The 19,926-nt window shown below is 51.2% G+C and overlaps 1 protein-coding gene across 1 annotated transcript in view; it reads left to right on the forward strand.

The window, feature by feature from the left end:
- Positions 1 to 13,439: 13,439 nt before the first annotated feature.
- GMDS (GDP-mannose 4,6-dehydratase) overlaps positions 13,440 to 19,926 on the forward strand; it is a 424,316-nt gene continuing 417,829 nt past the window's right edge. The window contains exon 1 of the mRNA XM_068960695.1: positions 13,440 to 13,558. Within this exon, the coding sequence (XP_068816796.1) occupies positions 13,457 to 13,558 (102 nt within the window). The 5' untranslated portion in view covers positions 13,440 to 13,456. The remainder of the gene's footprint in view (positions 13,559 to 19,926) is intronic.

A 19,926-nucleotide genomic window follows, 5' to 3' on the forward strand; every position in this document is an offset into this window, starting at 1 on the left:
CCTCCTCGGGTTCAATCAATTTGCTAGAGCAGCTCATGGGACTCAGATTTTACTTACTGGATCACTGGTTTGTCCTGAAAGATTTTAGCTCAGGAATAGCCGGTGTAAGACAGGCACAGGGCAGGTGTGGGGACGGGGTGGGGACTCCACGCCCCCCACAGGTGCCACCTGCTCCCCAGATGACACGTGTTCAACACGGAAGCTCTCAGAACCCTTATCTTCCAGGTTTTATGGGTCTCCATGACGAAATCATGAGTGATTAAATAACTGACCATTGGTGACTCATGGAACATTCAGCCTCCCCTGCCTGGAAATCAGGAGGTAGCCCTAAAGGTCCATCCTGTTCTCATGGCTGGGTCCCTGGCAACCAGCCCTGCGTGCACCTCCCCCTCCAGCCCACCCCCCACACCCTCAGATGCTTCCAAAGTCATCTCATTAACAAAATCTCAGTTAATGTGGGGGTATAGGCTTGTTATGAACGCCAAGACACCCAGTTCACCTTTATGACTTTGAAGCAATTTCAGGACTGAGGATAAGAGAGCAAATACAATGATAAAAGGTATTCCTGTTCTCGAGTGGCCCATGGAATTCCAAAGGTTTGGGGGGAACTGTGAGCTGGGATCTGTGGACAAAAGCCAAATAGATATGAGAAATATATGGTGGTCACCTGAGTGATCAGATAAATATTTATTATAGGTCATAATGTTGCAGGAAGGGGCACCCCTTCCAGGCCTGAAACCGGGCTCTTGTCTAACACTCGGAAATGAATTGCCTGAGGAGACACACGTGCTGGCAAAGCACGAGATTTTCCTGGGAAAGGGCGCCTGGGTGAGAGCAGTAGGGGAAGGGAACCCAGGAGAGCTGCTCAGCCGCGTGGCTCGCAGTCTCGGGTTTATGGTGATGGGATTAGTTTCCGGGTGGTCTTTGGCCAGTCACTCTAACTCAGAGTCTTTCCTGGTGGAGCAGCGTCGCTCAGCCAAGATGGATGCTAGCGGGAGGGATTCTGGGAAGTGGACGGACACTCGGTGGCTCCTTTCAACCTTTCCCGAATTCTTCCGGTTGCTGGTGGCTTATTCCATATTTCTTACCAGGACCTCCTGTCGTAAAACAACTCACGCAAATGGTTAAAGGGTCTGACCAGGGTGGGCGGGTTCAGTCAGAGTGCTTCCCCTAGCAATAATATTGCACACATCAAACCAGAAACTCAAAATAAAAACATTTAAAAAGTATCTGTTTTTAAAATTTTACCAGATTTATCATTATCTAATGTTATTTATTCAACAATATTGTTTATTTCGGCTTTCCCAGTGGCCCAGGAGAAAGGAGCAGTGACCCCACAAGAGACCGAGGCAGACATGCCCATGAGTGTCCCGGAGTCTCCGGTGGAGGCGAGGGTTGGCGGTGGCCCGCTGCAGGGTGGGGGCACTGAGCCCGGCAGTGCACATGGGACCTTTCGAAGGAGGTCGCCAGTATCCTCATGACCTCCACCATAGGTGGCTTCAGGCCAAGCAACAGGGAGGGAACACAGCCCCACCCATCAACAGAAAACTGGATTAAAGATTTACTCAGCATGGCCCCGCCCATCACAGCAAGACCCAGTTTCCCCCTCAGTCAGTCTCTCCCATCAGGAAGCTTCCATAAGCCTCTTATCCTTCTCCATCAGAGGGCAGAGTGACTGAAAACCACAATCACAGAAAACTAACCAATCTGATCACCTGGACCACAGCCTTGTCTAAATATGGGCCATGCCATGCAGGGCCACCCAAGACAGACGGGTCATGGTGGGGAGTTCTGACAAAACATGGTCCACTGGAGAAGGGAATGGCAAACCACTTCAGTATTCTTGCCTTGAGAACCCCATAAACAGCATGAAAAGGTAAAAAGATAGGGCACTGAAAGATGAACTCCCCGGGTCGGTAGGTGCCCCAATACGCTACTGGAGATCAGTGGAGAAATAACTCCAGCAAGAACCAAGAGATGGAGCCAAAGCAAAAACAACACCCAGTTGTGGATGTGACTGGAGATGCTAGCAAGGTCCGATGCTGTAAAGAGCAATATTGCATAGGAACCTGGAATGTTAGTTCCATGAATCAAGGCAAATTAGAAGTGGTCAAACAGGAGATGGCAAGAGTGAACGTCGACATTCTAGGAATCAGCAAACTAAAATGGACTGGGATGGGTGAATTTAACTCAGATGACCATTATATCTACTACTGAGGGCAGGAATCCCTTAGAAGTGGAGTAGAGATCATAGTCAACAAATGAGTCCAAAAAACCAGTACTTGGATGCAATCTCTAAAACGACAGAATGATCTCTGTTCATTTCCAAGGCTAACCATTCAATATCGAAGGCTATGCCCCGACCAGGAACGCTCAAGAAGCTGACGCTGAACGGTTTTCTGAAGACCTACAAGACCTTCTAGACTAACACCCAAAAGATGTCCTTGTCATCACAGGGGACTGGAATGCAAAAGTAGGAAGTCAAGAGCTACCTGGAGTAACAGGCAAAGTTGGCCTTGGAGTACAAAATGAAGCAGGTCAAAGGCTAACAGAGTTTTGCCAAGAGAACGCACTGGTCATAACAAACACCCTCTTCCAACTACACAAGAGAAGACTCTACACATGGACATCACTAGATGTTCAATACAGAAATCAAATTGATTATATTCTTTGCAGCCAAAGATGGAGAAGGTCTATGCTGCTGCTGCTGCTAAGTCGCTTCAGTCGTGTCCGACTCTGTGCAACCCCAGAGATGGCAGCCCACCAGGCTCCCTCATCCCTGGGATTCTCCAGGCAAGAACACTGGAGTGGAGTGTTGCCATTTCCTTCTCCAATGCATGAAAGTGAAAAGTGAAAGTGAAGTCATTCAGTCATGTCCGACTCCTAGCGACCCCATGGACTGCAGCCTACCAGGCTCCTCCATCCACGGGATTTTCCAGGCAAGAGTACTGGAGTGGGGTGCCATTGCCTCCTCCGGGAGAAGCTCTATACAGTCAGCAAAAATAAGACCGAGAGCTGACTGTGGCTCAGATCATGAACTCCTTATTACCAAGTTCAGACTTAAATTGAAGAGGTAGGGAAAACCACTAGACCTTTCAGGTATGTTCAGTTCAGTCCAGTTCAGTACTCAGTTGTGTCCGACTCTTTGCAACCCCATGAATCGGAGCACGCCAGGCCTCCCTGTCCATCACCAACTCCCGGAGTTCACTCAGGCTCACGTCCATCGAGTCAGTGATGCCATCCAGCCATCTCATCCTCGGTCGTCCCCTTCTCCTACTGCCTCCAATCCCTTCCAGCATCAGAGTCTTTTCCAATGAGTCAACTCTTTGCATGAGGTGGCCAAAGTACTGGAGTTTCAGCTTTAGCATCATTCCTTCCAAAGAAATCCCAGGGCTGATCTCCTTCAGAATGACCTACACCAAATCCCTTAGGGTTATACAGAAAGAGAAAGTGAAGTCACTCAGTCATGTCCGACTTTTTGTGACCCCATGGACTGTAGTCTACCAGGCTTCTCCATCCATGGGATTTTCCAGGCAAGAGTACTGGAGTGGGTTGCCATTTCCTTCTCTAGCGGATCTTCCTGACCGAGGGAATGAACCTGGGTCTCCCGTATTGTAGGCAGATGCTTTTACCATCTGAGCCACCAGGGAAGTCCAGGGTTATACAGTGGAAGTGACAAATAGATTCAAGAGATGAGATCTGATAGACAGAGCGCTTGAAGAACTATGGATGGAGGTTCATAAGATTGTACAGGGGGCAGTGATCAAGACCATCCCCATGAAAAAGAAATGCAAAAAGGCAAATTGGTTGTCTGACGAGGCCTTACAAGTAGCTGAGAAAAGAAGAGAAGCTAAAGGCAAAGGAGAAAAGGAAAGATATACCCATCTGAATGCAGAGTTCCAAAGAATAGCAAGGAGACATAAGAAAGCCTTCCTCAGTGATCAATGCAAAGAAATAGAGGAAAACATAAAATAGTAAAGACTAGAGATCTCTTCAAGAAAATTAGAGACACCAAGGGAACATTTCATGCAAAGATGAACAAAATGAAGGACAGAAATGATATGGACCTAATAGAAGCAGAAGATATTAAGAAGAGGTGGCAAGAATACATGGAAGAACTGTACAAAAAAAATCCTCATGACCCAGATAACCAGGATGGTGTGATCCCTCACCTAGAGCCAGACATCCTGGAATGTGAAGTCAGATGGGCCTTAGGAAGCATCACTACGATGGAATTCCAGTTGAGCTATTCCAAATCCTAAAAGATGATGCTGTGAAAGTGCTGCATTCAGGATGCCAGCAAATCTGGAAACCTCCGCAGCGGCCACAGGACTGGAAAAGGTCCGTTTTCATTCTGATCCCAAAGAAAGGCAATGCCAAAGAATGCTCAAACTACCACACAACTGTACTCATCTCACACGCTAGTAAAGTAATGCTCAAAAGTCTCCAAGCCAGGCTTCAAGCAGTACTTGAACCATGAACTTCCAGATGTTCAAGCTGGATTTAGGAAAGGCAAAGGAACCAGAAATCAAATTGCCAACATCCGCTGGATCATCGAAAAAGCAAGAGAATTCCAGAAAAAAACATCTACTTTTGCTTTGTTGATTATCCCAAAGCCTTTGACTGTGTGGATCATAATAAACTGTGGAAAATTCTGAAAGAGATGGGAATACCAGACCACCTGACCTGCCTTCTGAGAAATCTGTACGCAGATCAAGAAGCAACAGTTAGAATTGGACATAGAATAATAGACTGGTTCCAAGTAGGGAAAGGAGTACATCAAGGCTGTGTATTGTCACCTTGCTTATTTTAACTTCTATGCAGAGTACATCATGTGAAATGCCGAGCTGGGTGAAGCACAATCTGGAATCAAGATTGCTGGGAGAAATATCAATAACCTCAGATATGCAGATAACATAACCCTTATGGCAGAAAGTGAAGAGGAACTAAAGAGCCTATTGATGAAAGTGAAAGAGGAGAGTGAAAAAGTTGGCTTAAACCTCAACATTCAGAAAACGAAGATCATGGCATCCGGTCCCATCACTTCATGGGAAATAGATGGGGAAACAATGGAAACAGTGTCAGACTTTATTTTTTGGCGCTCCAAAATCACTGCAGATGGTGATCTCAGACATGAAATTAAAAGATGCTTGCTCCTTGAAAGAAAAGTTATGACCAACCTAGACAGCATATTAAAAAGGCAGAAACATTAGTTTGCCAACAAAGGTCCATCTAGTCAAAGCTATGGTTTTTCCAGTAGTCATGTATGGATATGAGAGTTGGACTATAAAGAAAGCTGAGTGCCAAAGAATTGATGCTTTTGAACTGTAGTGTTGGAGAAGACTCTTGAGAGTCCCTTGGACTGCAAGGAGATCCAACCAGTCCATCCTAAAGGAAATCAGTCCTGAATATTCATTGGAAGGACTGATGCTGAAGCTGAAACTCCAATACTTTGGCCACCTGATGGAAAGAACTGACTCACTGGGAAAGATCCTGATGCTGGGAATGATTGAAGGCAGGAGGAGAAGGGGACGACAGAGATGAGATGGCTTGATGGCATCACCGACTCAATGGACATGACTTTGAGTAAGTTCCAGAAGTTGGTGATGGACAGGGCAGCCTGGAATCTGAAGTCCATGGGGCCGAAAAGAATTGGACATCACTGAGCAACTGAACTGAACTGAACTGAGTGCCTCAAATGGTAAAGAATTTGACTGCAGTGCGGGAGACCTGGGCTCGATCTTGTTGCTAAATACTCGAGCCTTCCCCCATGAGTGAGTTTACGGACTTTTCAGTACTGACTGAAAAGAAGCACAACAAGCATCAAGAGGAAGTCTTGGTTTGGTGGGTCGCCAAACGATGACTGTATGTGTAGCAGGGTGCTTTTTCAGAAACAGAGGTGTTGAAACAAATAAGATGCTAGTATAAAATTCATATGTAAACTGTAATTTAAGATACTATGAAGGAAAACCAGAGTAATCAAGAGTTGGCTTTGAGGTAATTGGCTATCATTTGAGAAAAACACATTTTATTACATTTTAAATAAAAATACAAACACAGGGAAAAAACAGGGAGCAGTTGTGTAATACTGTCGTGGGAATATCTTTCTAAGTAAGTCCTCGAAAGAAAGGGAAATGAAAAGCAACCTGAAGGGAGTGAGTATCTGTAACACAAAAAATAATGGCGTGGTTCTAGCCACCGCACACAGAAAGCTCAGCAAATCTGTAAGAAGACAAGCAAAGCAGCAGAAAAGGGACAGAACCCGTGATGTCGTGGTTTAGAGAAAAATAAACAAAAATGATAAAATGAATTTGACGAGATGCTCAACATTACTCATAATCAAGAACATATAAATTAAAACAAGATACATGTATGCCATCAGATTTTGAAGAGTTCTAGATTGAATACAGAATTTGGTGAATAGGCTGGAGAACTGAGTACTTTTAAGTACCGTTAGTGGAATTACCTTGAGGAAGGCAGTGTGGGCTGGTACGTGGCATAAGGTAGGCATAAGATAATGGTTTGTTGGCCTAACGCAAGATTACTTTCCTGAAGCAGCATGGACTTTGCTATGAGACAAGGCAGAATGTTTTCCTGGCCCTGCCGTTTATTTACTAAGCAAACTTTAAGCAATTTACTCAACTTCTTTATGCTCCAACTTCCCTTTCTAGAAAATGGAGCTACTTTTATAATTGTGACATACAATGAGATAACATAGGCCGGGCTTCATCTAGCAGCTGCCCAGTTTATTTGCTTGGTAAATGGAAGAATTTATTTCCTTTTAATTTCCCTGGCCACGCAAGAGAATTCCATACCCTCAGAAAATTTTACCCAGGCTCTCTTCACAGTCTCCTTCCTGGCCATCTGAGCACCTCTCTATTTTAAAAATCCAGCCTCCCCAGCTCTGCCTTTTATGCTGCCCATGGTTCAGTCACATCTTCCAGTTACGATGACTTATCAGCAGCACTTCAGTTTTTCAGTAGACTCATAAACACTGCGTTTTATGGGTTGTATTGTGTCCCCAAAAAGACGTGTTTGAGTCCTACCAGGCTCTTGGGAATGTCACCTTATTTAGAAATAAGGTTTCTGCAGATGTAATCAAGTTGAGATGAGGTCAGACTGGTCAGACTTCACTGGGGTGAAGAGGGCCCTGAACCCACTGTAACTCGATGTCCTTATAAAAGGAGGAGTTTGGATCTGAGACCACACTGGGGGAACGCCAAGTGCTGGTGGAGGCAGAGGTCACAGGGAAGCATCTCCAACCCAAGGAATCCCAGCGTTGGCTGGTAACTCAGGAGCCAGGGGCAGGCTCCTCTCAGAGCCCCGAGGGAGCACAGCCCCACGGTTGCCTCTCCTCCGGACTTCCAGCCTCCAGAGCCGGGAGCGGCTGCGTCTGCTCCGCGGAGTCCCTGGTACCTTGGTGAGAAGCCCGAGGAGCCTGACGCGCTGCCCCCAGAGGTCACTGGGCTCCCAGGTTTGACTCCGTCATCATCTGTGGCTCAGATGGAGGCGGTACCTGGTTTTGACAGTTCTGGATAAATCCCCGAATATATAGTCTTGATGTTCCAACAGGAAGCCAGGCTTAGAAAAGGGGAGGATATTTAAGGACTGCTGCTGCTAAGTCACTTCTGTCATGTCTGACTCTGTGACCCCATAGATGGCAGCCCACCAGGCTCCTCCGGCCATGGGATTCTCCAGGCGAGAGCACTGGAGCGGGGCGCCGTCGCCTTCTCCAAGGAATGAAAGTGAAAAGTGAAAGTGAAGTCGCTCAGTTGTATCCGACTCTTAGCGACCCCATGGACTGCAGCCCACCAGGCTCCTCCGGCCATGGGATTCTCCAGGCGAGAGCGCTGGAGTGGGGCGCCACCGCCTTCTCCGGTTTAAGGACGAGATGAGCTAAAACAAACAAACAAAACATTTCTAAGGAGACAAAGCAACAGGCGCGGTTAGCCTCGGGAGAGAGGGCTCCGGGCGGGTTCCCGGCAGGGACCCTGAAGGCCCCCACTTCCCTGGCCGCGTGCCGGGGGCGGGCGTGCAGTGGCCGTCCAGCGCTTCTGGGGCTGCCAGGCTCCTTTCTGCCGCCGCCCGGGCGCACAGCGTCGCCCTGGGTGCACAGCGAGGGTACCGCGGGAACAGCAGCGAGGCACGCCACCAGCACATCTCACGGGGCAGGGCTGACCCGGAGGGCATCGGTCCTTCCTGGGAGGGGGCGCGATCACCGTGGCGAACTCTGATTGGCGCTCCCAGGGGCCCCGCTCCCCACACTTGCGGCTCGGTCCTCCTGCTAGAAGCCCAGCCCCGTGTCTGCCGGAGGGTCTGTCTGTCTGTCTGCGGCCTCAGTGCTCGCGCTGACCCTCTCTTCCCCCTGCCCCACCTCTCCACTGAGGTGCCCAGAGGGGCAGTTTGCATCCTCGGGGATGACGTTTGCTGTAGGAACTTGGGACGGGATTCGGCAGAGCTGCCCTGAGGATCACTGGGCATCTCCATCAACTGTGATGTCACAAGTGAATCTTTGTAGGGATGATTAGGACACAATCAAGGACAGAGCCCGGTACGCCTCAGCCCTCCTGCAATGACCAACCCGTGTGCTTGGTCCTCCCCAATCCACAGAAACAGATCGGAGGCCAGATGAGAAACTTAGGCCAGGCTTTACTGGGGCCCCTGCTGCAGCAGGAGGCAGCAAGAACAAACAGGTTCCCTTGCTCACTCTCCGAGGGGTGAGCTGGTCCCTCACGTGGGTCTGGGGGTCAGCTGGAGGGGAGCTGAGGGGTGTGCCCACCCCTGTGGTGGTGTTGGGTGCAGGGGGCACACACCATACCGTGCTTTGGCTCCCAGCACCGCTCGTGACCGTCGGCTTTTTGCCCTTCTGATGGCTTTCTGTTCATAATGCGCCCCCACTGCGCGTAGTTGTTTTGAGTCCGTTATCGTTTCTTTGTATTATATTTTGTTGCTCGAGGAGACGTTAGTCCAGGTGCAGGCCCTGGGGCGAGGATCCCAGGTCCTGGCCTGTCTCACTTCTCGTCCTGGAGAAGATTCCTTCAGATGTGTCTCCCAGAGGTTGAAGGAAGCTCTCTCTTGGTGGGGAGGAGGGGGCCATTAAGAAAATTTACTAGGATCCTAATTTTTCTTACCATCTCTCCCAGCTGGTCTAGCAGATTCTCTAATGCACAGGATTCCTGGTGTGAGCCTTTATAATCCTAAAGTTCCTCTGTTACCTGCACACAAGGGGCCCTGAACCAAGAACTTTCTAGGCACACAGGTGCTGGAGGCAAGATCAGAAACAGAGGTGGACTCAGCCTGGAGGAGCTGGAGATTTATGACAGCGTCTCGAATGTGCTCGACACGTCAGCATAACGTTTTCTGGAATCAGAATCTTACCATTAAAAGTGAGACCTATATCATAACCTTGAGGCCATTTCGACATTTTATAGGGATCAGACTAGTAGCCAGGAACTGGAAGGGTCTTCTAGGTGGTCAAGGGTGTTTTACTACCTCATCTAATTTAAAGAATAATATATTACTTCAGTTCCAGTGTTTCAAGTTATTGGAGAGTCACTTTTTGTGGGGCACAGCTTTGGAAAACATCACGAGGAGAGGAGTGAGCCTGTGTCCATCCTCATGTCCAGAGGGAAGGCTGAAAATCAGGGCCCAGGGAGGCTGAAAGCATCAGGTGCTTCCCCCTGGGTTTGCCGCCAGGATCTATGGGAAAGCCACGCCATGTGCCTCGAGTGGAGATTCTAGTTAGACAGTCCAGGAGGGACCCACGGCCCTGCTCCCTAGGACTTCTGTGAATTAAGAAACTAAGATTACCAGAGGGTAAACCTTTCCCAATGAATAGCTCTTCTAGTGTGAAAGCCATTAGTGCAACTAAAAACTTTGGAAATTTAAAAACAAGGGAGGCAGAGGTGAGGCGGCCGTCGGCCCACGTGCTCCACTAGAGACAGAGCGTGTCCAACAGGGCCCAGAAAGCACTCTTCTCTGCTCATCTGCCTGGAGCCAGAGTGGGGTCTGAGGCAACTGTGTGTGTGAGAAGGTGGGAAATAGTCTTCAACTATTTCGGTTACATCTTCCCTTTTCCGAAAACATGATCTGAACAACTTGCTGCAGTGAGATCTCATTTGTCAAAGGAGAAACCCAAAGCAGAGGTGACATTTCAGGAAGTCCTCACAAAGGCCAGCGATGTCTCACCATTTTCCAGTTCTGTTTCTAAAACTCTGCTGCTCCTGCCACAAAGCCCAGGACAGGAAACTTGCCCAAGTTAATTTTATGCTGAAGAGAAACGCAGTGAAAGACAGGGGTCTGAGTTGCCTCTTCTTCAGTGGAACTTATAAGGTTTGACTTAAAAATCCACTACTTCTGTCCTGCTTTATTTTCTGGAAGACTGGTGTGAATCCTGAAATGGAGGGGAAGTAAAAAGAAAATGGTCTCTTCTTTCCGCCTGTATGTTACAAATTGCAGTCCCCATTCTTAGGTGACATGTTACAAGGTTCTGGACACAGTTCCAATCAATGTGTGTTTTGGGGGCGCGTTTCCCATAGCACCAAGGAGCAACTGTCTCACATCAGCTGGGTGCCCTCCAGTACAACTCAGTTCTGACACTTCTCACCCAGAGGTGAGCCAAGAAGAGAGGCCGCAGAAGGAACCAGCCCTGCAGACACCTGATCTCGGACTCCAGCCTCCAGAACTGTGAGGAAACGGATTTCTGTTGTGTAAGCCCTCCATCTGCGGCAGTCTGTGCAAACCAGTGTGCTAGCCTGCCACTGTCCCTGGGCTCCTCCAGATCTGGGGACAGCAAGGCCACAGGAATGTGCATTGCTCCTGCAAGGCTCTTTGGTTGCCAAAATTTTATACTGGAAGGAGAGCTTGTGCACAAGGGAGAAGGCAGAGACCAATGCCAGCTGCCTGAGACGTTCAGGGAAGGGTTTTAAGGGCCACGCGAGGGTGAGGACCGCAGAAACCTGACTACCTTGTGCTCAGTTGTCTGACTGGTTGGCGTCAAGGTGACGTTTCAAGCATCATCAACCACCTGATTTCAACAGGGCTGGGGTCCACGTGCTTGTCCTTGGCAGTTTTCAGCGTTTTCATCGGATGGGGGTCTGCTTCCTGCAGAATAGCCTGGGAATACCTGTCAGGTCTTTATCTGTATCTTTCAGGGCACTGGCAATTTTGTTGGGTGGGGCTTTACAATCCCGCTTTTGTTCTCTGGAAACTATGTACAGACATCAGGGAACAGAGAGACTCTTCCAGAAGCCCACCCTGTAGGTGCCCTGTTTTACTGAGCCTGTTACTCAAGGCGGTTCTTCCGTCCTTTTCCAAAGTGGCTGTACTCTTGTCTTGCTTTCATCACCTTTCTCCAGAGACATTTTCCAGGGAAATATCCTTCCTTTGAAATCTCCCACTGTATCTCGGAACTACCATTTCCCTCAATTTTTTTTTTTTTTTTTACTGTTTACAGGCCCTAAGATATAGTCGATCTTCTGTCTGGGGGTCTTTCACTGTCAGGCTTCTTAGCAGGACAGGTCAGAGATATGACAAGAGTCTTAGCTGCAAATATACTTGGCACATCCTCCCTAAGTATCTGTTTTTTCCCCAGCAATTTTGGGGAAATGTTAAATAATTTATCTGCAAATTAATTCAAAACATATTTATTTCAAGACAAACTTAAGTTTTTAGTCAACTCTAGTAGATTTCACAGACATTTCTTGCTCATAGCAAGTTCCTCCAATGACAGTGTTTCCTCTCTGCTTCAGGGCCTCTATGTTCACCAAGGAGGTGAGTCACAGACCTTCCTTCAGCCATTCTCTGTGTTGAACGGACAGGAGAGAGGCAAGTGAATCCAAAGACGAGTCTATCCACAAAACTAAGGAGTATTCCTGACGAGTTTAGGGGATGGAGAGATTTTTCATGAAATCCTGAGCTTTTCTATTTGGGGATTTGAGGTCTGCAAGGGTCTGGCAGGTTAGGCAGGCACCTCCGAGTCACCCGGCACGTGATGTGAAGCTGGTCTGTGCGGGTCTGTTGGGGAGAGGAATTTTATGCACAATGCTGGGAGGCAGAGCAGGGGGCTGGGAAGTTCCATCTCCTCCCTGGATTCCCGCCAGTGCTCAGGTACACACACCTGCTGCCCCACCAGGGTCTGAGTCACCTCCACTCCTTTCCCCGCCCTACCTGCCGCTGCCAGGTGGAAGCCACATTCAGCAGGCCTCAAGCTAGGACCCCACCTTGCATCAGAATTATTTTTTGAAATTGGACATGTCCAGGGTTACTGACCTGTGCAGTCTTTTCAAGAATTCATTACGCTGCACATGGGTGAGGCCAGAGACTCTTGTCCTGCTCTGCCAGTCCCCTGACTAGAGCATTTTAAATCGAGTTACTTGGAACATCCTGCCTGGTTCCAAGCCTCAGAGAAACATGAGAAGAGCCCAAAAGCAGGGTAGAAGTGAGGCTATTCATTGCCCACATGTGTGACCCCATTCAGGGGGCTTACAACACAGTTCCCTTCAGGAAGCAGAGAACCAGACTCCTCAAAAGGTATTACAGCGCGTTTCCAGGAATTACACATCGCTTCCCGCGTAGCTTAGTCTGTAAAGCATGTGCCTGCAATGCGGGAGACCTGGGTTCAATTTCTGCATTGGGAAGTTTCCCTGGAGAATGAAATGGCAAACCACTCCAGTATTCTTGCCTGGAAAATTCCATGGACAGAGGAGCCTGGCAGGCTAGAGGCCATGGGATCTTAAGAGTCGGACACGACTTAGCTCTGTCTTTCTTTCTCCAGGAATTACTTGTCAAAGCCGATGATCCAGGGCCGTGACCCCTGGATTCAGAATTAAGGGCCTTCTCCCAAGGTAAAGGTCAGCCCGTAGTTCGACACAGCATCCTGGGTACAATGATTCTGGGAGATTCGGGAGGGTGGAGGGGAGGACGAGCAGCATGAGATGGCCAAGTCCAGGTGGCTGACAGCCCGCCCGGTCCACTGCCGGCGAAGACCCAGCATCCTACGTCTGCCAGCATTCTGGACCAGCCCGCGCGGGCCCGCCCGACGCCCCGCCCCCGGTGCAGACCCCGCCCCAAGCCCCGCCCCTCCCGGCGAGCGCGGCCCCTGTGGGGTGGGAGGGGCGCCGGCGGGGCGGGGCGGGGCTTTGGGCTGGGGGGCGGAGCCCCGACGGGGTGGGCGGGTCCCGGCGGGCAGAGCGCCTAGGCGCGCGCTGACGCGGCCCCGGCGGGGAGGGCGGGGCTTGTGGGCGGGGAGGGCGGAGCCCGGCGGGCTGCGCGGAGCGTCGCGCGGTGACGCGGCCACGCGGCGCCCGCCGAGCCGCATCCCGGCCGCCCCGCCCCCGGCCCGCCCCGCCGGCCTCCGGGCGGCCTGTCAGTGTGGCGGCCGGCCGCGCGGTGCTGGTCCCTGCAGCCGGCTCCGCGGCACACCCCCGGCGTCGGCATCTCCGGTCAGCGCGCGGATATGGCCCAGGCGGCGGCGCACTGCCCCGGCGCCCGCGGCGCCGGGGACGCCGAGACGGGCAAGCCCAGGAAGGTGGCGCTCATCACGGGCATCACGGGCCAGGTGAGCGGGCCGGGGGTCCGCGCCGGGGGCCGGGGTCTCTGGGGCCGGGGGCTGGGGGCGCCCCGTGCGCGCTCGGGGCCGGGGGCCGGGGGGTGGGCGCCGGGGTCGCCCCGGCGGGGGCTTCCCTGCCGCCGCGGCCCCTCGCCGGTCCCCCGGTCGCGGAGGAAACGAGAGGGAGCCGGGCTGTGCAGCTGCGGACCAGGAAATGTGCGCCTGTTTTGTGCTTTTTAAACAGAAAGCCCGCCTCACAGGAGCGGCCCGCCTCGTGAGCGCCGGCAGTTCCGTGTCCGCGGCCGCACATGCACGTGGGGCAGCCGGTGCCCTTCCCGCCGGGCCCGGAGGAGTGTCCCAGCCCGGCCCGGGTGGCGGCGGGCGGGGCCCGGCCTCTCGGGTCCCCCCACCCCGCGGACCCCGGTGCTCAGGAAGCGATGGGCGGCGGAGTAAAGGTGGTGACCCCAAGGCGCCTGCTGCCTGCTCACTGCGGCCGGTCACCTGCTGATGCGTCTCGTTTGGTTTCCCAGCTGCTTTTCCAGGGGGTGCTGTTAGGACCCCCACTTTACCGACGGGGCAACTGAGGCAGGGATCGTGCACTAAGAGGTGTCCACCGGGATTCACCCTGCGCTCAGACTCTCTGGGGCTGAAAGCAGAAACCGTCTAGAGCCTTAGGCAATGCTGACTGCTGACCTGATAACTTCCTGGTTAATGGTACCTCTGTTACTGTGTTTATGTTAATTACAGTCAGTGCGGGTTTGAAAACTGGTGGCAAAGGTGGGCGGGGTGGAGCTGTGAGGTTGAGGAAGAGAACTCTCGAATTCAGTCAAGAGACTGCATGCTGTCAGTATCCGGGGAGAAGTCAGTGAAGCTGTTCTTGTAACTCTGTTTGTATGGCTCATGGCAAGCTGAGTGCCAGCAGTGTGAATCCACCTGGGTTAGAAAGGAACCCTTGCTCACAGCCCTGAAGGCAGTGGGCTGGTTGGTTGGTGCTAATGGGCCCGCACCTCCCCCCACGAGGAGCACCACCTTTAGGCTTCATCTCTTCACCAGCCTTTCCCGCTTGCCCCCAGCACCCGCCCTCTGCGTTGTCCCCTCACTTGTTGGCTTCCGCAGCCCTGGCCCGTGCTGAACTCTGGGAGCCATGAAACCCCTCCTGGTGGAGGAGACTGGTCTGCTCTGCACTTACTGTCTAGGATGGTGGCTCCTGCCCTGGGTATCCCGGGTCTGGGAGAGCTGTGAGGTCAATGGGAAGGGTCTGGAGACACACATTGCAGTCTGTTTTCTTCATCACTTTGGGTGAGAGCTTACTGAACGGCTCACTTTGCTAAACATTTGCATGTCTCTGTGTAAGAGGCAGGTATGTTTTCTGTCCCCATTTTACACCTGGCTTAGTAAGGTTATGTTCCCTGGGGGTGCATACCTCCTGAGTGTCAGGGCTGAGATCTGAGCCCAAGAATTGCTCTAAGGCATCTTGTTACACTGCCTCTGTGGTGAGCCACCCACGTGAAATTACAGCTCTGTGTGTGTGTGTGAGAGCGAGCGAGAGATGGGGTGGACAAAGGGATCGTTTTTACTCTCAGAAGGGGTCTCTTCTCAGAGGAGAGGTGGAAACCGCTGCCCTGGCCCTTAGGGCTGCTGCGGCCCTGGGCCGGCGTGGGCTCTTGGGCGGGTTGCCCCAAGCGTGCCCTGCAGGTGCTGTCTGCAGTGGTCTCTCGTCTGCACTGTCAGCAGCCACCCCAGCTTTCTCCCTCCCGTCTCTCCTGACAGGAGCCGTGAATGGTTTCCCGGGGACTTTTCTTACTGAGTGGCCGGGGGGAGAGGAGGCCCTGCTCTGCGTCGCCGCCTCCAAGCCCTCTGCCCCCGCCCCCGGGCTCACCCTGTGGTCTGACTGCACCTGCCCTTCTTTACTGCGCCAGGGAATGTTCCCGCTGGCCTCCGAATATTGCTGCCTGTACCTCTTCAGGGTCATTATTTGTGGCTGAATGCCCTCCCAGATCTCCCTCTTAACTAAAAGCCTCTGTGCCTGCACGCATCCAGCCAGGTGCAGCCATTCCAGGGTTTGTATTTTCATTTCTTCGTATTTACAGAAGTGCAGTCTCTGTTGGTTACATAGGTAGTGTACATACCTTAGTGTTTTTTTTTCTTTAGACTTTCTTTGGTTTGTAAACACCTTTAAGATAGAAACCCCTTTGTGACCTGTTACACCCCGCATGGCTTGTCTGAGCAGGCTTCCAGAATGGTGGTCTACTCTTCTCGTTAATGGAGCATGTCTTTACTGTGTGTCTGCAGGATGTACGGCTTGCTTTGATGCCTCTGGGAGCATGAGGATACGCAGGGTGTACTCTGCCCTCCAGAACTGCACAGTTTTGGAGGGACTTAACGAACATGATGAACTTTGTGTCGTCCAAGTACTAGAGGCCCCATGACTGGCTCACCCAGCCTCAGGGCTCTGGGAGAAGTCACTGACTGCTGGAAATAGCGCGGACTGTGTTCTGGGTGGACAGTGGGTACAAGAGTGCGGGGGGAGGGGGCAGGGTGGTGGGGGACAGTGAGGATCACATGTAGTAATAATGGGAGGATATTTAATAGTTTATCACAGAGAAGGAAATGAAAACCCACTCCAGTATTCTTGCCTAGAGAATCCCATGGACGGAGGAGCCTGGTAGGCTACCGTCCAGGGGGTCGCAGAGTCAGACACGACTGAGTGACTAACACATATGTAATAATTTATGAGATCCCATTCTCCTTGCTCCTTTCCAAAAAGATTCTGAGGTGGCTTCAGCAAAAATCGCCTCATTGGACCATCCTGAGGAGAATGAAGAAGGCAGGAGTCTGCAGTGAGGGAGGGCGGTAGAAAGATGGAGATTGTGTCCGCAGTGCCAAGGACGGCTGTCCGGCGGGCGTGAGACTCGGCTTTGGGCTCCCTGACAGTCGAGACAGAGTGGGTGGGCGGGTGAGGCTTCCTTAGCCCTGAGCGCTCGGGGACATAGAGCAGAATGACACACGAGGGGCTTAGTAGAGTCGTCCCCCCGACGGGCCGTGGGAGCACAGCGGGTGGGTTGGGGACTTGGGAGAAGTGAACGGTCAGCGTTTGTGGACGCGCCTTGGTCTTCCTGCTGACGGTTATGTCAGCCTGGTCTCTGCCACGAGCGTAGGCAGGTTGGAACTTAGGTTGTTTCGTCGCGTCTGCTTGGTAGGACGTTGGTGTTTTGAGTATGGAGGAGTGGCACCGGTGAGTCCTTCGTGCCCACAGGTACCCTGGGTCTGCCTTACGAGGCAGTTTCGACGTGCTTGGACATCTCCGCGGGCCCGAGTTCCAGAGTTCTGTGCCGGGACGCACGGAAGACAAAGCGCTCCTCTGCACGCGGTTGGAGAGGCCGTCCTGGTCAAGAGGAGCTGCCTTGCTGGAGACCGCACGTTCGTGCCGAGTCTTGTGTAGAGCGAAGAGATGGACTGTCCGGGCTGTCAAGGTCTGATTATTCACGCTGTGATATTTTGTCTTGGAATTGCTTCTTCGTGGCCGTGTTTCTTATTTTCACTGGTTTGATTGTGTTCTAGCTGCCGAAGGTCCCCCGTAGCGTTAAAGGGAACGTACGTGAAGCGGGTGCCCAGGCTCCCTGGACTCGGGCGGCTCTCGCAGGCCTCAGCTGCTTCTGAGGTGGACGGAAGAGGCCAGGAGGAGGCGGCCGAGGACTGGCAGTGAGCGCCCTTCTTCCTGGGCTTCTCTGCTCCCTGCAGGTTGGGGTCTGTCGCCACTGACAGGCCCGCGTTTCCGAGGAGACTGGAAGTCCCCCATTCCAGTCTCCTGTACCCCGACACGTAAGCTGGGAAACCTCCTGGCCTGCTCTCGACACGCACGGCTGACTTGCCTTTTCCCTGATGGGGGTCGACTCTGCACAGATGCTTCCCTCACTTAAGAGAGGCCTCCCGCTTCTCTCCTCCAAGAAGCCTTGTGCTCAGGCTGAGAGTGGTTCTCTATTTCATATCTCCTAAATTTACAGGAGCAATTTTTTTTCACGCTTAATTAGTCTCCTCCTGGAGGCAGTTACATCTGGGGGCAGACCACCCTCTATTAAGTCACAGACGTGCTAGTGACTGTGGTTCGGTCAGCATCAGCAGGCATTTGAGCGCCAGCCACGTGTCCTGCCCTGGGGCTGCGATGGAACAGGCATCCCAGGGGGAGCCTGCTTGTGGCCCTGATGTTCCTGATGGTGACGTGGCAGTGGCGAGGGGCGATGACGGTGACTGAGGCACGCGGGCGTCCACTGTGTGCCGAGCATTGCCCAGTGGGCTCTGCATCTGTTTCCCTTTCGGAGCAGGGAGCCCTCCTATGAGGCAGTTTTCTTGTCACCCCTGGGAAAGGCAGAGGTTAAACACTTTGCCCAGAGGAAACTCCCATCCTTGTTTACAAAGTCAGGTGTGAAATATAAATCCCAGTACTTTTATTTCTTATCAAGTTTTTAACTAGTATTAACTAATTCTAAGGACAGGTAAATAACTTTTAAGGAGAGGTGGATAAATTGTCACATTTGAGATAAAGCGTATCCAAGAGTGTTTTTCTTTCTGCACTTGTGAAAGGACGGGGATCACAGCAGTGAGGCAGACCTGTGTGCATCACCGTGTTCTGTGCTGCTCACTGTCTTGTCTTTGCTGTCGTCTGGGTCGTACTTTCTTGGCAGTTTGTCTTGTGAACTCTCTGGAGGCTGGGACTCTGTCTTGGGCGGTGGAGGAAGACTTGGGCTTCGTGGCCACTGTGGCTTTGAGCTACTGCTTGACCCCTTAGTCAGTCTGGGCGTGGAGCTCACCATTGCTGCCCTGTTGGAAGAGTGATTCCTACCGGACAGAAGAGAGGTCTTAGCAATGACAAACCTAGATAGCACATTGAACAGCAGAGCGGTGACGTTGCCGACAAAGATCTGTAGAGTCAGAGCTATGGTTTTTCCAGTAGTCATGTAAGGATGTGAGAGCTGGATGATAAAAAAGGCAGAGCCCTGAATAATTGATGCCTTCGAACTGTGGTGCTGGAGAAGACTCTTGAGAGTCCCTTGGGCAGCAAGCAGATCAAACCAGTCAGTCCTAAAGGAAATCAACCCTGAATATTCACTGGAAGGACTGATGCTGAAGCTAAAGCTCCAATACTTTGGCCACCTGATGCAAAGAGCCAACATTGGAAAAGACCCTGATGCTGGGAAAGATTGAAGGCGGGAGGAGAAGGGGATGACAGAGGATGAGATGGCTGGATGGCATCACCAACTCAATGGACATGAGTTTGAGCAAATTCTGAGAGATGGTAAGGGACAGATCTTGCATGCTGCAATCTGTGGGGTCGCAAAGAGTCAGACACGTCTAAGCAACTGAACAACAAGAAAGAAATCTGGCGTGAAATAGAGAGCTGACTAGGATGGACCTTCTCTTCGTAGAGCAGCCAGATAGTAAGCGTTCTTGCATATGAGGAGAGGGCATTGCACGTGGAGGGTACAATAGTCAGCCTTGCTTTGTGCAGGTAGAACGTTCCACGGGATTTGGATCAGCTGCAGGCTGTAAACCGCTTTGCCGTCCAGTGGGTCTTACAGGCAAGCAGATCTGGGAGCCGGGCTTATCCTCCCGGGCGAGAGGATTGCTGGCCATGGTCAGACTCTAATCCTGTGCAGCGTGAGTGCTCCAGGATGGCAGGTCTTGCTTTGGTCAGAGACTGTTACCTGGTGGGGAGTTTTTTATGTCTTTACATTACACGTAGTTAATTGATTAGCTGAGTAAAGACAGTGGACTTGAGTGAGAATCAGAGGCTGGGTTTTGACTCTGGTTAATTGTACAGCTGTGATTTTCTTCTGAATCTGTCATGTGAAGCGGTCACCTGGCGACCTCTAAAGTCTGTTCAGAGTGAAATGTGCTGTAACAGTAGGATTGAATGCTAATTGTAATCTGTTGAGGGCAAAAAATCTTGTATTTAAGCAGCACAGTCATTTAAAATATAAGTTTTAAAGATAAGCCCAATAGGAGAATTTTAAAAAGTGACTATTAACTGTAGTTGTTCAGTGGCTAAGTCATATCCAACTCTTTTCGACCCCATGGAAGTAGCACCCTAGGCTCCTCTGTCCTTCACTATCTCCTGGAGTTTGCTCAAAATTAACTGTAGTGATTTTATAATTAAATGTATACACTGGAAAGAGATGAGTTGGTATTTTGCTAGAAATTATAGGGTTAAAAGCAGAAAATCTGAGCTGTCTGCCATGGTAGGTTTTACCAAATGAAGTGATTTTTTGGTGAAGAAGGCTTTTAAATTCCTGTTGCTTGTGTTTTTGGATTGAAATGTTAAAAGCTATAAGCATCTATATTTTGTGCTTAGTGTTTAATAGTGGAGGTTTTTTCACGCA

This window comes from Capricornis sumatraensis, chromosome 22, assembly GCF_032405125.1.
Source record: "Capricornis sumatraensis isolate serow.1 chromosome 22, serow.2, whole genome shotgun sequence".
NCBI classification, from domain to species: Eukaryota; Metazoa; Chordata; class Mammalia; order Artiodactyla; family Bovidae; genus Capricornis; species Capricornis sumatraensis.